The 15643-nt window shown below is 35.7% G+C and overlaps 1 protein-coding gene across 1 annotated transcript in view; it reads left to right on the forward strand.

Moving 5' to 3' along the window:
- LOC140153528 (uncharacterized) overlaps positions 1-14905 on the forward strand; it is a 34663-nt gene extending 19758 nt beyond the window's left edge. Inside the window, exon 7 of the mRNA XM_072176309.1 lies at positions 11490-14905. Within this exon, the coding sequence (XP_072032410.1) occupies positions 11490-14266 (2777 nt within the window). The 3' untranslated portion in view covers positions 14267-14905. The remainder of the gene's footprint in view (positions 1-11489) is intronic.
- Positions 14906-15643: the final 738 nt, after the last annotated feature.

Here is a 15643-nt window from a genome sequence, read left to right on the forward strand (position 1 = left end):
CAGGAGAGGCCTTTAACCTTAATGGTGACGGGCTGTCTCTACTGGATGACATTATTGGTACACTACACGCTATTAGCGCTAATAGCGCACATCACGCTAATGTGCACTATTAGCGCTATTAGCGCTAATAGCGCTAATAGCGCCCCTATGTAGAGAAAGTGTTAATTTTAACAATTTTAATTACTTGCGCTTACTACTTGCTATTAGCGCTAATAGCATATTGTGTGCTAATTCACGCTAACAGTGCTATTAGCGCTGGTAGCGCCATTTACTATGACTTTTAATATTTTGTTACTATAGCACAATTGCAAATGACACGCTATTCGGTGCTAATAACGCTATTAGCATTACTTGCGCTAGTACTTGACATTAGCGCTAATAGCACACAATATGTTAATACACGTTATTAGCGCTATTAACGCTGATAGCGTACTTTTAATATTTTGTTACTATAGCACAATTGCAAATAACACGCTATTCGGTGTTAAAAACGCCATTGGCATTACTTGCACTAGTACTTGATATTAGCGCTAATAGCGCACATCACGCTAATGTGCGCTATTAGCGCTATTAGCGCTAATAGCGCTAATAGCGCCCCTATGTAGAGAAAGTGTTAATTTTAACAATTTTAATTACTTGCGCTACTACTTGCTATTAGCGCTAATAGCATATTGTGTGCTAATTCACGCTAACAGTGCTATTAGCGCTGGTAGCGCCATTTACTATGACTTTTAATATTTTGTTACTATAGCACAATTGCAAATGACACGCTATTCGGTGCTAATAACGCTATTAGCATTACTTGCGCTAGTACTTACCATTAGCGCTAATAGCACAATGTGTGTTAATACACGTTATTAGCGCTATTAACGCTGATAGCGTACTTTTAATATTTTGTTACTATAGCACAATTGCAAATAACACGCTATTCGGTGTTAAAAACGCCATTGGCATTACTTGCACTAGTACTTGATATTAGCGCTAATAGCGCACATCACGCTAATGATCGCTATTAGCACTATTAGCGCTAATAGCGCTAATAGCGCCCTTATGTAGAGAAAGTGTTAATTTTTAACAATTTTGATTACTTGCGCTACTACTTGCTATTAGCGCTAATAGCATATTGTGTGCTAATTCACGCTAATAGTGCTATTAGCGCTGGTAGCGCCATTTACTATGACTTTTAATATTTTGTTACTATAGCACAATTGCAAATGACACGCTATTCGGTGCTAATAACGCTATTAGCATTACTTGCGCTAGTATTGCCATTAGCGCTAATAGCACATTGTGTGTTAATACACGTTATTAGCGCTATTAACGCTGATAGCGTACTTTTAATATTTTGTTACTATAGCACAATTGCAAATAACGCGCTATTCGGTGTTAAAAACGCCATTGGCATTACTTGCGCTAGTACTTGCTATTAGCGCTAATAGCATATTGTGTGCTAATACACGCTAATAGCGCTATTAGCGCTGGTAGCGCCATTTACTTTGGCTCTTTTAATATTGTGTTACTATAGCACAATTGCAAATGACACGCTAATAGGTGTTAATAACGCCATTAACATTACCTGCGCGAGTACTTGCTATTAGCGCTAATAGCATATTGTGTGCTAATACACGATAATAGCGCTATTAGCGCTGGTAGGGCCATTTACTATAACTTTTAATATTTTGTTACTATAGCACAATTGCAAATGACACGATATTCGGTGTTAATAACGCCATTAGCATTACTTGCGCTAGTATTGGCTATTAGCGCTAATAGCATATTGTGTGTTAATACACGCTAATAGCGTTATAAGCGCTGGTAGCGCCATTTACTATGACTTTTGATATTTTCTTACTATAGCACAATTGCAAATGACACGCTAATTGGTGTTAATAACGCCATTATCATTACTTGCGCTAGTACTTGCTATTAGCTCTAATAGCATATTGTGTGCTAATACACGATAATAGCGCTATTAGCGCTGGTAGCGCCATTTACTATGACTTTTAACATTTTGTTGCTATAGCACAATTACAAATGACACGCTATTCGGTGCTAATAACGCCATTAGCATTACTTGCGCTAGTACTTGCCATTAGCGCTAATAGCACATTGTGTGCTAATACACGTTATTAGCGTTATTAACGCTTTTCAATTAGCAAATAAATTAGCAAATTTCAAATAGCACGCAAGCGTTATTTGAATATTAGCACCTGTTAGCGTTCATCTGATAATTGCGCGCTATGACGCTAAATAGCGGTAATAGCACGGTTTTCATTCTTTCAGCGCTAATTAGCATTGTTAGCATCTTGGCGCGCTAACGCGCGCTAACGCGCTAAATGACCAATATCGCGCTTGGGTCCGTTTCAGGTCAATTTGATACCATATGCATTGCATAATTTTAAACTAACATTAATATATTAGATATGGCTTGGAATTCATTCACATCTCCGTGGCTTGGCGTTAAAGGCGCCGACTTCTAAACTACAGGCCACGGGTTCGAACCCCGCTGTTAGTTTTGTTAAAATTAATATTTTTCCTCTCTTAATCCTTCTTATTATTGTTGGCCTAATAGTTAAACCTCGCGCTATTTCATCATCATTCAAAAATGATGAAATTTTCGGTGTACTATATTCAGTAGACAGCATGTAATGGCAAATGAGAAGGTTTTTTGACACATTTTGCATTATTTTGGCATCTTAATAATTAATAATATACATAGGCCGGTCCGCGTGAAAATGATATGAAAATAGTTATTTACGCTTAATTTTAACATGGATAAAACGGACATTATCCACTAAAACCTGTGTGTAGCAGCAACTTGATACGATTTTCCGTTACTGATATTTAACAGAAAATCATGCAGTTTAGAGCCCTAATTACGAAATGTGTGTAATTTAGCATAAATGGTGATTTGAGGGACCACTCCCTAAATAAACTAAAGAAACCAAGTACTTTGTCAACAATTTTATTATGATTCAAAAGAATATTATCTATCCCAAATCGTGTGCAATATGAAGATCATACGACATTCCGTTTTTGAGTTATGAGACAAAAACGAAATTTAGATGAAATATTTTGCATTCGGCAGAGACAACCTTGGCGAAAAATGTTGCCACACCTGAGCGTTAATTGGCCAACATCCTTCCCCGCTCCCCTATTGCAATGTTGATTTGGACAAAATCGTCATCATTTCTACATTACAGTCTCCCAACATTGGAAAATGGGGGTGGGGGAAGGGGCAAGTGTAATCTGAATGTGCATTTGCAACTATTATACAAAATAATACGGAACTATCACATATTTAGCTTTGATTGCGTGCTTTTAACACCAGAACGTGCTGGTGTGGCAACGAATTTCCGCCAGAGTTGTCTCTAATAACATATAAAAAAATCATCTGAAATTACGTTTTCGTTCATATCTTTAGAACGGAATGCCGGATTCACGTGCAATTTTCACAGAGTCTTAGCATGTTTATGTACTCTGTAATAAATATAATTATTTTCATGTAATTTATACATGGCTTGGTCTATGTGTCCTATTATTTATAAAGATGCCAAAATAATGCAAAATATGTGAAAAATATCAATCACCATTACATGCTGTCTACTGATGATAGTACACGCAAAATTTTAAAACTATTTTAATGATGACGAAATAGCGTAAAGTTTAAGTATTAGACCTAATAATAATAATAGCAAGGACCAGAAGAGGAAAATTATAATCGTAGAAAAGTCATCAGACGGATTCGAACCCCTGATCTCGCTGATCTATAGATTTCAAGGCGGCGACTTAACCGCTGAGCCAAGAAGAAGTCGTTGAATTCGTGAGCATTTCTAATGTATTAATGTTAATTTAAAATTATGCAATACGTATATGTACACTAAAACAGGTGATTTAATTCTCATTCACCTACAATTTCAATTGTTATGCCGTTCTGGTTGGTTTAACCTAATACAGAGATGTTATAACCTCATGGTAGAATTAACATGTCATACAAATGCATTTAAGATTAGTAACCCATTGCACATATGGAGATGAGGTTGATGATTTAACGGTGGACGGTCGACACAAACAAATTAAAAGAAATTTAGACTATGTTCTTTATTTAAGATTTGTCCAACGTGGGGAAAGGTGGTGAATCAAAATTCCAATTTTATTTTTATAACCATAAATACATTGCCAACATATATAATCGTTGTAAATCGATGAAATTATGTGTATTGGAGACGTTTCAGGTCAATTTGATACCATATGCATTGCATAATTTTAAACTAACATTAATATATTAGATATGGCTTGGAATTCATTCACATCTCCGTGGCTTGGCGTTAAAGGCGCCGACTTCTAAACTACAGGCCACGGGTTCGAACCCCGCTGTTAGTTTTGTTAAAATTAATATTTTTCCTCTCTTAATCCTTCTTATTATTGTTGGCCTAATAGTTAAACCTCGCGCTATTTCATCATCATTCAAAAATGATGAAATTTTCGGTGTACTATATTCAGTAGACAGCATGTAATGGCAAATGAGAAGGTTTTTTGACACATTTTGCATTATTTTGGCATCTTAATAATTAATAATATACATAGGCCGGTCCGCGTGAAAATGATATGAAAAAGTTATTTACGCTTAATTTTAACATGGATAAAACGGACATTATCCACTAAAAACCTGTGTGTAGCAGCAACTTGATACGATTTTCCGTTACTGATATTTAACAGAAAATCATGCAGTTTAGAGCCCTAATTACGAAATGTGTGTAATTTAGCATAAATGGTGATTTGAGGACCACTCCCTAAATAAACTAAAGAAACCAAGTACTTTGTCAACAATTTTATTATGATTCAAAAGAATATTATCTATCCCAAATCGTGTGCAATATGAAGATCATACGACATTCCGTTTTTGAGTTATGAGACAAAAACGAAATTTAGATGAAATATTTTGCATTCGGCAGAGACAACCTTGGCGAAAAATGTTGCCACACCTGAGCGTTAATTGGTTAACATCCTTCCCCGCTCCCCTATTGCAATGTTGATTTGGACAAAATCGTCATCATTTCTACATTACAGTCTCCCAACATTGGAAAATGGGGGGGTGGGGAAGGGGCAAGTGTAATCTGAATGTGCATTTGCAACTATTATACAAAATAATACGGAACTATCACATATTTAGCTTTGATTGCGTGCTTTTAACACCAGAACGTGCTGGTGTGGCAACGAATTTCCGCCAGAGTTGTCTCTAATAACATATAAAAAAATCATCTGAAATTACGTTTTCGTTCATATCTTTAGAACGGAATGCCGGATTCACGTGCAATTTTCACAGAGTCTTAGCATGTTTATGTACTCTGTAATAAATATAATTATTTTCATGTAATTTATACATGGCTTGGTCTATGTGTCCTATTATTTATAAAGATGCCAAAATAATGCAAAATATGTGAAAATATCAATCACCATTACATGCTGTCTACTGATGATAGTACACGCAAAATTTTAAAACTATTTTAATGATGACGAAATAGCGTAAAGTTTAAGTATTAGACCTAATAATAATAATAGCAAGGACCAGAAGAGGAAAATTATAATCGTAGAAAAGTCATCAGACGGATTCGAACCCCTGATCTCGCTGATCTATAGATTTCAAGGCGGCGACTTAACCGCTGAGCCAAGAAGAAGTCGTTGAATTCGTGAGCATTTCTAATGTATTAATGTTAATTTAAAATTATGCAATACGTATATGTACACTAAAACAGGTGATTTAATTCTCATTCACCTACAATTTCAATTGTTATGCCGTTCTGGTTGGTTTAACCTAATACAGAGATGTTATAACCTCATGGTAGAATTAACATGTCATACAAATGCATTTAAGATTAGTAACCCATTGCACATATGGAGATGAGGTTGATGATTTAACGGTGGACGGTCGACACAAACAAATTAAAAGAAATTTAGATTATGTTCTTTATTTAAGATTTGTCCAACGTGGGGAAAGGTGGTGAATCAAAATTCCAATTTTATTTTTATAACCATAAATACATTGCCAACATATATAATCGTTGTAAATCGATGAAATTATGTGTATTGGAGACGTTTCAGGTCAATTTGATACCATATGCATTGCATAATTTTAAACTAACATTAATATATTAGATATGGCTTGGAATTCATTCACATCTCCGTGGCTTGGCGTTAAAGGCGCCGACTTCTAAACTACAGGCCACGGGTTCGAACCCCGCTGTTAGTTTTGTTAAAATTAATATTTTTCCTCTCTTAATCCTTCTTATTATTGTTGGCCTAATAGTTAAACCTCGCGCTATTTCATCATCATTCAAAAATGATGAAATTTTCGGTGTACTATATTCAGTAGACAGCATGTAATGGCAAATGAGAAGGTTTTTTGACACATTTTGCATTATTTTGGCATCTTAATAATTAATAATATACATAGGCCGGTCCGCGTGAAAATGATATGAAAAAAGTTATTTACGCTTAATTTTAACATGGATAAAACGGACATTATCCACTAAAAACCTGTGTGTAGCAGCAACTTGATACGATTTTCCGTTACTGATATTTAACAGAAAATCATGCAGTTTAGAGCCCTAATTACGAAATGTGTGTAATTTAGCATAAATGGTGATTTGAGGACCACTCCTAAATAAACTAAAGAAACCAAGTACTTTGTCAACAATTTTATTATGATTCAAAAGAATATTATCTATCCCAAATCGTGTGCAATATGAAGATCATACGACATTCCGTTTTTGAGTTATGAGACAAAAACGAAATTTAGATGAAATATTTTGCATTCGGCAGAGACAACCTTGGCGAAAAATGTTGCCACACCTGAGCGTTAATTGGTTAACATCCTTCCCTGCTCCCCTATTGCAATGTTGATTTGGACAAAATCGTCATCATTTCTACATTACAGTCTCCCAACATTGGAAAATGGGGGTGGGGAAGGGCAAGTGTAATCTGAATGTGCATTTGCAACTATTATACAAAATAATACGGAACTATCACATATTTAGCTTTGATTGCGTGCTTTTAACACCAGAACGTGCTGGTGTGGCAACGAATTTCCGCCAGAGTTGTCTCTAATAACATATAAAAAAGTCATCTGAAATTACGTTTTCGTTCATATCTTTAGAACGGAATGCCGGATTCACGTGCAATTTTCACAGAGTCTTAGCATGTTTATGTACTCTGTAATAAATATAATTATTTTCATGTAATTTATACATGGCTTGGTCTATGTGTCCTATTATTTATAAAGATGCCAAAATAATGCAAAATATGTGAAAAAAAATATCAATCACCATTACATGCTGTCTACTGATGATAGTACACGCAAAATTTTAAAACTATTTTAATGATGACGAAATAGCGTAAAGTTTAAGTATTAGACCTAATAATAATAATAGCAAGGACCAGAAGAGGAAAATTATAATCGTAGAAAAGTCATCAGACGGATTCGAACCCCTGATCTCGCTGATCTATAGATTTCAAGGCGGCGACTTAACCGCTGAGCCAAGAAGAAGTCGTTGAATTCGTGAGCATTTCTAATGTATTAATGTTAATTTAAAATTATGCAATACGTATATGTACACTAAAACAGGTGATTTAATTCTCATTCACCTACAATTTCAATTGTTATGCCGTTCTGGTTGGTTTAACCTAATACAGAGATGTTATAACCTCATGGTAGAATTAACATGTCATACAAATGCATTTAAGATTAGTAACCCATTGCACATATGGAGATGAGGTTGATGATTTAACGGTGGACGGTCGACACAAACAAATTAAAAGAAATTTAGATTATGTTCTTTATTTAAGATTTGTCCAACGTGGGGAAAGGTGGTGAATCAAAATTCCAATTTTATTTTTATAACCATAAATACATTGCCAACATATATAATCGTTGTAAATCGATGAAATTATGTGTATTGGAGACGTTTCAGGTCAATTTGATACCATATGCATTGCATAATTTTAAACTAACATTAATATATTAGATATGGCTTGGAATTCATTCACATCTCCGTGGCTTGGCGTTAAAGGCGCCGACTTCTAAACTACAGGCCACGGGTTCGAACCCCGCTGTTAGTTTTGTTAAAATTAATATTTTTCCTCTCTTAATCCTTCTTATTATTGTTGGCCTAATAGTTAAACCTCGCGCTATTTCATCATCATTCAAAAATGATGAAATTTTCGGTGTACTATATTCAGTAGACAGCATGTAATGGCAAATGAGAAGGTTTTTTGACATATTTTGCATTATTTTGGCATCTTAATAATTAATAATATACATAGGCCGGTCCGCGTGAAAATGATATGAAAAAGTTATTTACGCTTAATTTTAACATGGATAAAACGGACATTATCCACTAAAAACCTGTGTGTAGCAGCAACTTGATACGATTTTCCGTTACTGATATTTAACAGAAAATCATGCAGTTTAGAGCCCTAATTACGAAATGTGTGTAATTTAGCATAAATGGTGATTTGAGGGACCACTCCCTAAATAAACTAAAGAAACCAAGTACTTTGTCAACAATTTTATTATGATTCAAAAGAATATTATCTATCCCAAATCGTGTGCAATATGAAGATCATACGACATTCCGTTTTTGAGTTATGAGACAAAAACGAAATTTAGATGAAATATTTTGCATTCGGCAGAGACAACCTTGGCGAAAAATGTTGCCACACCTGAGCGTTAATTGGCCAACATCCTTCCCCGCTCCCCTATTGCAATGTTGATTTGGACAAAATCGTCATCATTTCTACATTACAGTCTCCCAACATTGGAAAATGGGGGTGGGGAAGGGCAAGTGTAATCTGAATGTGCATTTGCAACTATTATACAAAATAATACGGAACTATCACATATTTAGCTTTGATTGCGTGCTTTTAACACCAGAACGTGCTGGTGTGGCAACGAATTTCCGCCAGAGTTGTCTCTAATAACATATAAAAAAATCATCTGAAATTACGTTTTCGTTCATATCTTTAGAACGGAATGCCGGATTCACGTGCAATTTTCACAGAGTCTTAGCATGTTTATGTACTCTGTAATAAATATAATTATTTTCATGTAATTTATACATGGCTTGGTCTATGTGTCCTATTATTTATAAAGATGCGAAAATAATGCAAAATATTTGAAAAATATCAATCCCCATTACATGCTGTCTACTGATGATAGTACACGCAAAATTTTAAAACTATTTTAATGATGACGAAATAGCGTAAAGTTTAAGTATTAGACCTAATAATAATAATAGCAAGGACCAGAAGAGGAAAATTATAATCGTAGAAAAGTCATCAGACGGATTCGAACCCCTGATCTCGCTGATCTATAGATTTCAAGGCGGCGACTTAACCGCTGAGCCAAGAAGAAGTCGTTGAATTCGTGAGCATTTCTAATGTATTAATGTTAATTTAAAATTATGCAATACGTATATGTACACTAAAACAGGTGATTTAATTCTCATTCACCTACAATTTCAATTGTTATGCCGTTCTGGTTGGTTTAACCTAATACAGAGATGTTATAACCTCATGGTAGAATTAACATGTCATACAAATGCATTTAAGATTAGTAACCCATTGCACATATGGAGATGAGGTTGATGATTTAACGGTGGACGGTCGACACAAACAAATTAAAAGAAATTTAGATTATGTTCTTTATTTAAGATTTGTCCAACGTGGGGAAAGGTGGTGAATCAAAATTCCAATTTTATTTTTATAACCATAAATACATTGCCAACATATATAATCGTTGTAAATCGATGAAATTATGTGTATTGGAGACGTTTCAGGTCAATTTGATACCATATGCATTGCATAATTTTAAACTAACATTAATATATTAGATATGGCTTGGAATTCATTCACATCTCCGTGGCTTGCCGTTAAAGGCGCCGACTTCTAAACTACAGCCCACGGGTTCGAACCCCGCTGTTAGTTTTGTTAAAATTTATATTTTCCTCTCTTAATCCTTCTTATTATTGTTGGCCTAATAGTTAAACCTCGCGCTATTTCATCATCATTCAAAAATGATGAAATTTTCGGTGTACTATATTCAGTAGACAGCATGTAATGGCAAATGAGAAGGTTTTTTGACACATTTTGCATTATTTTGGCATCTTAATAATTAATAATATACATAGGCCGGTCCGCGTGAAAATGATATGAAAAAAAGTTATTTACGCTTAATTTTAACATGGATAAAACGGACATTATCCACTAAAAACCTGTGTGTAGCAGCAACTTGATACGATTTTCCGTTACTGATATTTAACAGAAAATCATGCAGTTTAGAGCCCTAATTACGAAATGTGTGTAATTTAGCATAAATGGTGATTTGAGGGACCACTCCCTAAATAAACTAAAGAAACCAAGTACTTTGTCAACAATTTTATTATGATTCAAAAGAATATTATCTATCCCAAATCGTGTGCAATATGAAGATCATACGACATTCCGTTTTTGAGTTATGAGACAAAAACGAAATTTAGATGAAATATTTTGCATTCGGCAGAGACAACCTTGGCGAAAAATGTTGCCACACCTGAGCGTTAATTGGCCAACATCCTTCCCCGCTCCCCTATTGCAATGTTGATTTGGACAAAATCGTCATCATTTCTACATTACAGTCTCCCAACATTGGAAAATGGGGGGTGGGGAAGGGCAAGTGTAATCTGAATGTGCATTTGCAACTATTATACAAAATAATACGGAACTATCACATATTTAGCTTCGATTATGCTTTTAACACCAGAACGTGCTGGTATGGCAACGAATTTCCGCCAGAGTTGTAGGTTGAATTTGCGTTGAAGAAATCCGTCTAGAGTTAAGAATCGGGCTTCAAGAGCGGGTTAGGCTTAGTAGCCTCAATCGCCCTTAATGAGTGTTTTTTGTTGACGAATGAGATGAAAGGCAGACACCCTCCACAAAAACGTTCAAATAGATTGGTCTTACAATAATGCACATTTGTACACTTGTCTATATCAGTAATATAGTTGCTCAAACTCTTATTAAACTCTTAAAAGAACTCTTATTTAGAAGCAAAACATTACAATAGATTGGTCTTACAATAATACATGTTTGTACATGCCTTTATCATGTTTAGATGTATATTTAATGCTTGTAGACATAATTCTACAGTGTATCTGAACAATTAAAGAAATTGTTCAGATATATCACTTTAGTGCTTCATGTGTTCAATGTTATCATCCCAATGAGATTGGTTATGTTATGTTTGTAGAAATCAATTACAGTAAAACGTAGTCTTTCATACTTGCCTTATGTTGTAGGTGCTCTAGAAATTAAAAGACTGAAGGCTCAATTCACCCAGAAACTTTGTTGACTGGTTTCCAGTCCTGCTAACCATGATATTCAGAAAGCTCATTTCATATTGTATTTCATTGTTTTCAACAAGCATATTATTCTGCATTTGTATCCACTTACAGATATCCCTGACTTTGATTTAGAATCTGTGAGAAGACAGCTCAAAGATGAATACCTAGAAACAAGAGGTAAGCTGCCACTACTGCCTGGTATGCCAGAAGAGTTTGCCAAGATGGAGGACATCTTTGTTGACCTGGACATCATTGAAGAAGACAAAAAACCATCTGGGATCATATCAAAGAAACTCAAATCACATGGTGACCTAGTATGTATTAAAAGACAAATAGAAAAGGGTGGAATGAAAGAGAGTCAACTAGTAAAACGTATTCTAGTAAGGGGAGGACCTGGAGCTGGAAAATCATCAACAATATCCAAGCTAGCATATGATTGGGCATGTGATAAACAAGACTCACCTATTTCAAGATTTCAATTGTTGTTTGCTATCACAATAAATGAAATTAATACCAACACTGATTTGATTGGAATCATCCAAGACCAGCTTTTGCCAAAGGTGTCAAGACAGGGTCTTGAAGATTACCTCCAATCAAATGCTAGCTCTGTAGTTATTTTGTTTGATGGGTATGATGAGGCTTCTGAGCACTTTCACCGATCAAAAGATATCAAAAATGTATTGTGTAGCAAATGGTTGGCTGAAGCCTGTGTAATTGTGACCACAAGGCCTAATCAAGTGGGCAAATTTACTGACAATTATGGTTGTCATCTTCAAGTGGAGATAAAGGGGTTTTCTGGCGATGATAGAAAAACTGAATATGTTCAAAAGTTCATGGGAGCTCAAAGAAGTAATGCATCTGCCTTTTTAAATCATCTTTTTAAGTCACCACAGCTTCAACAGCTTGCATCCATACCTATCATCCTGTCTATGTTGTGCTTACTCTGGATTGCAGATGGAAAACTCCCATTAACTGTCACATCCTTGTACAATGAGGTAATTATGCATCTAGCAAAACATGCAAAATATGCCAAAAAAAGTAGCAATGTCTCAAATGATCAAAAGTGGATTGATAGGGTGCTTGGTTATGTCGGTAAAGTAGCCATCGACGGATTGTTTGATGATAGACTTGTATTTAAATCAGATCAATTTGAGGAAACGGTGCTGGGAGAGGCTTGTTCATTGGGTATAGTAACAAAAGAAAAGAAAAGATCTAGATTTAATGCCACATATCATGTCACATTCCTACATAAAACATTTCAGGAAATATGTGCTGCTTATTACTGGACAAAATTGATTGATACAGAAATGGAGACATTCAAAAACTATCTGAAGCAAGTGACTAATGATAACATATTTGAGATGGAATATTTGTTGAGGTTTGCTTGTGGGTTGAGTGTGAAGGCTGCCGAAGTCATCATGCCACATGCTGTACAAATTATTTGTCTCAATGAATTGGAAGATTATGAAGACCATCTTGAAAATATTTTTGAAAATGTTTGCCAGCAAATGCCTCTTTTTCTGCTGTATGAAGCGGAATCAAATAACACAGAAATGGGACATTACAATGAGCTGCACATGCAGTTGAAGCCTTTGTTCAAAACTGTGATCATTGGTTCACCAGGCTCAAGACCAGATAAGTTTCAAGAAGTCATCACTTCATATATTTCCACACAACAGTTGAAAAGTGATAGCAATAGTCATGAACATTCTTGGCTAGATGGTGTTGAAAAAGTTGTAGTTGTCAATGATAGAAGTGATGATGATGATGTGGATGGCGATGATGTGGATGATGATGTAGACATGGTATTTAACTTGCTTTGTACAATATCAAGGATCTCTACCTCTCTCTCAGAGTTGCATTTTACAAATTCAATTTGTTGTGAAGCCAATCGGTTTTCAAAGTTTCTATCTATCATGCCATCTCTTACCAAACTTGTGTTATACTGGGTGTCATTGTATGGTGAATTGTCTAGTGCACTAACACTTCCAGAAGTGAAGGAATTACACATTGATTACTCACATGCAGCATGCAACGCAATACTGACTGGGTTTTCCCAAGCAGCTGATATAATTGAGCAACAAAATATGAGTCAATCTCACAGTAGTGAGAAAACATCTGCTGTGGAGACTTGTATACCAATAGAAATAATACAAATAGAGCAGTTTCATCTTGAACCTGTTGATGTATGGAATTTAGCCAAGGCTATAAAGTATATGCTACATCTCAGAACTTTGACTTTATCAGTGAATGATTCGGGACCAGATGATTGTGACATGTTGTTTGATGCACTTATTGAAGCTTCTAAGAATATGCACATGTGCAGTCACAAGAACCAGAGTAGTTCAGATGTAAGACATGATAGGTGTCTGTTACTTGAGGAACTTGACTTGTCAGGCCATGTAATAGGAGAATCTATAGGCAAATTTGTGAAGGCATATGGTTACATGCCACATCTCAGATGTCTGAAATTGAGTTGTGTAACATTGACATGCCATCATTGTGAAAAACTGTTTGATGGGTTTATAGAAGTAGGTCAAACAAGAGATGATGGTTTAGCATTGCAAATCCTGAACCTATCTGGAAATGAGATAGGTGATTCAATGGGAAAACTTGCTCAAGCATATAGATACATGATATGCCTGAGATGTTTGCATCTGAGCAGTACACATATGAATCCATCTCAATGTGCACAACTATTTGATGGTTTCCTAACAACAGGAGAGTTAAAAGAGAAGCAACAAGAAAAGAAACCAGGTGGAATGCAGCAGAGAAGTATGCAGTCAGATATGCTAAGAGAGAATGGTTTAATGCTTGAAGAGTTATACATATCCGGTAATGATATTGGTGACTCTGTAGGAAACTTGCCCAAGCATACAGGTACATGACTAGTTTGAAATGCTTAGATTTAGCAGACACAAAGCTGAATCCATCTCAGTGTGCTGTGTTATTTGATGGGTTTATTACAGCAGGTAAAATGTTAACACAACAAGATGAGACAAGTAGCAATACACAAGGTGATGCATCAGGAACATCACAAAGTGGTTTGGGAATAGAAGATTTGAATTTATCAGGAAATGAAATAGGTGATTCTGTAAGGAAACTTACCCAAGCATACAGGTACATGACTAGTCTTAGATGCTTAGATCTGGTTTGCACAAAACTGAATCCATCTCATTGTGCTGTGTTATTTGATGGGTTTATTACAGCAGGTAAACTGTTAACACAGCAAGATGAGACAAGTTGCAATACACGAGGTGATGCATCAAGTACATCACAGAGTGGTTTGAGAATTGAAGATTTGGGTTTATCTGATAATGAAATAGGTGAATCAGTAGACAAGTTGCTTGAGGCACTCGGATATTTGCCTCACCTCAAAGAGCTTAATATGGAGAATTGTCAACTAAGTGAGGAAAGTATGGAAGTGATATACAGGGTGTCCCAAAAGTATCTTTACCATTTTATACATTCATAACTCTAGTATTCAACAACTGACCGCAAACTTAAGGGTATATCATTTTCTTCGGAAGGGGGTGGGTCATGAATATAGTGGGGGTCATCGAATATTTAAATAAAGATAGGGGGAGTCATAATTATATTCGCCTAGGTGTAATCTATAGAAGATATCTCTATCTATCTATGTCCCATAGCTAGGAACCCGTTAGGGCGACGTAATAACGGTTTTAGAGATGCACAATTTCCAAAGCTCTCGGTCCTCAGCTGTTTGTATGAGCTGGTTAAAGTTAAATCCAGTCCAGTCTTTGATGTTATCAATCCACGTCTTCTTTTGTCTTCCTCTCTTCATTACCCCATCTGTACCTCCCTGCAGAATGGTGTTCGCTAGACTGTTCTTCCACCTGATCACATGCCAAACCACTGGAGTTGTCTTCTTTTTACAATGGAGATCAGATGTTCTTGCTCTCCAATGAAGCACCTCTGCCGGCACATTGTCAATACCTCTTTCATGTTTCTTATGGCTTCTTCGACATCTGAGCTGAGGATTGGTGGAACTTCCACTTCTGTGTTTGCCATTGCCTTCAGCCTATTAAACAGGTTATGATCTGATGTTAGGTTATAGTTGTAGAGCTCTTCACAATATTCCTTCCATCTGTTGGATATTTCCATCTTCTCAGTCAAAAGATGTCCATCTTTGTCCTCAATTACTGTTGTTCTACCAGCTTTCTCCTTTGTAATGTCTCTAATGGAAAGCTGCTGCACTGTTGTTACGCACCATATTGGTGATTGATTGATTGTATCACACTGAT

This window comes from Amphiura filiformis, chromosome 1 (genome assembly GCF_039555335.1).
Source record: "Amphiura filiformis chromosome 1, Afil_fr2py, whole genome shotgun sequence".
Lineage (NCBI taxonomy): Eukaryota > Metazoa > Echinodermata > Ophiuroidea > Amphilepidida > Amphiuridae > Amphiura > Amphiura filiformis.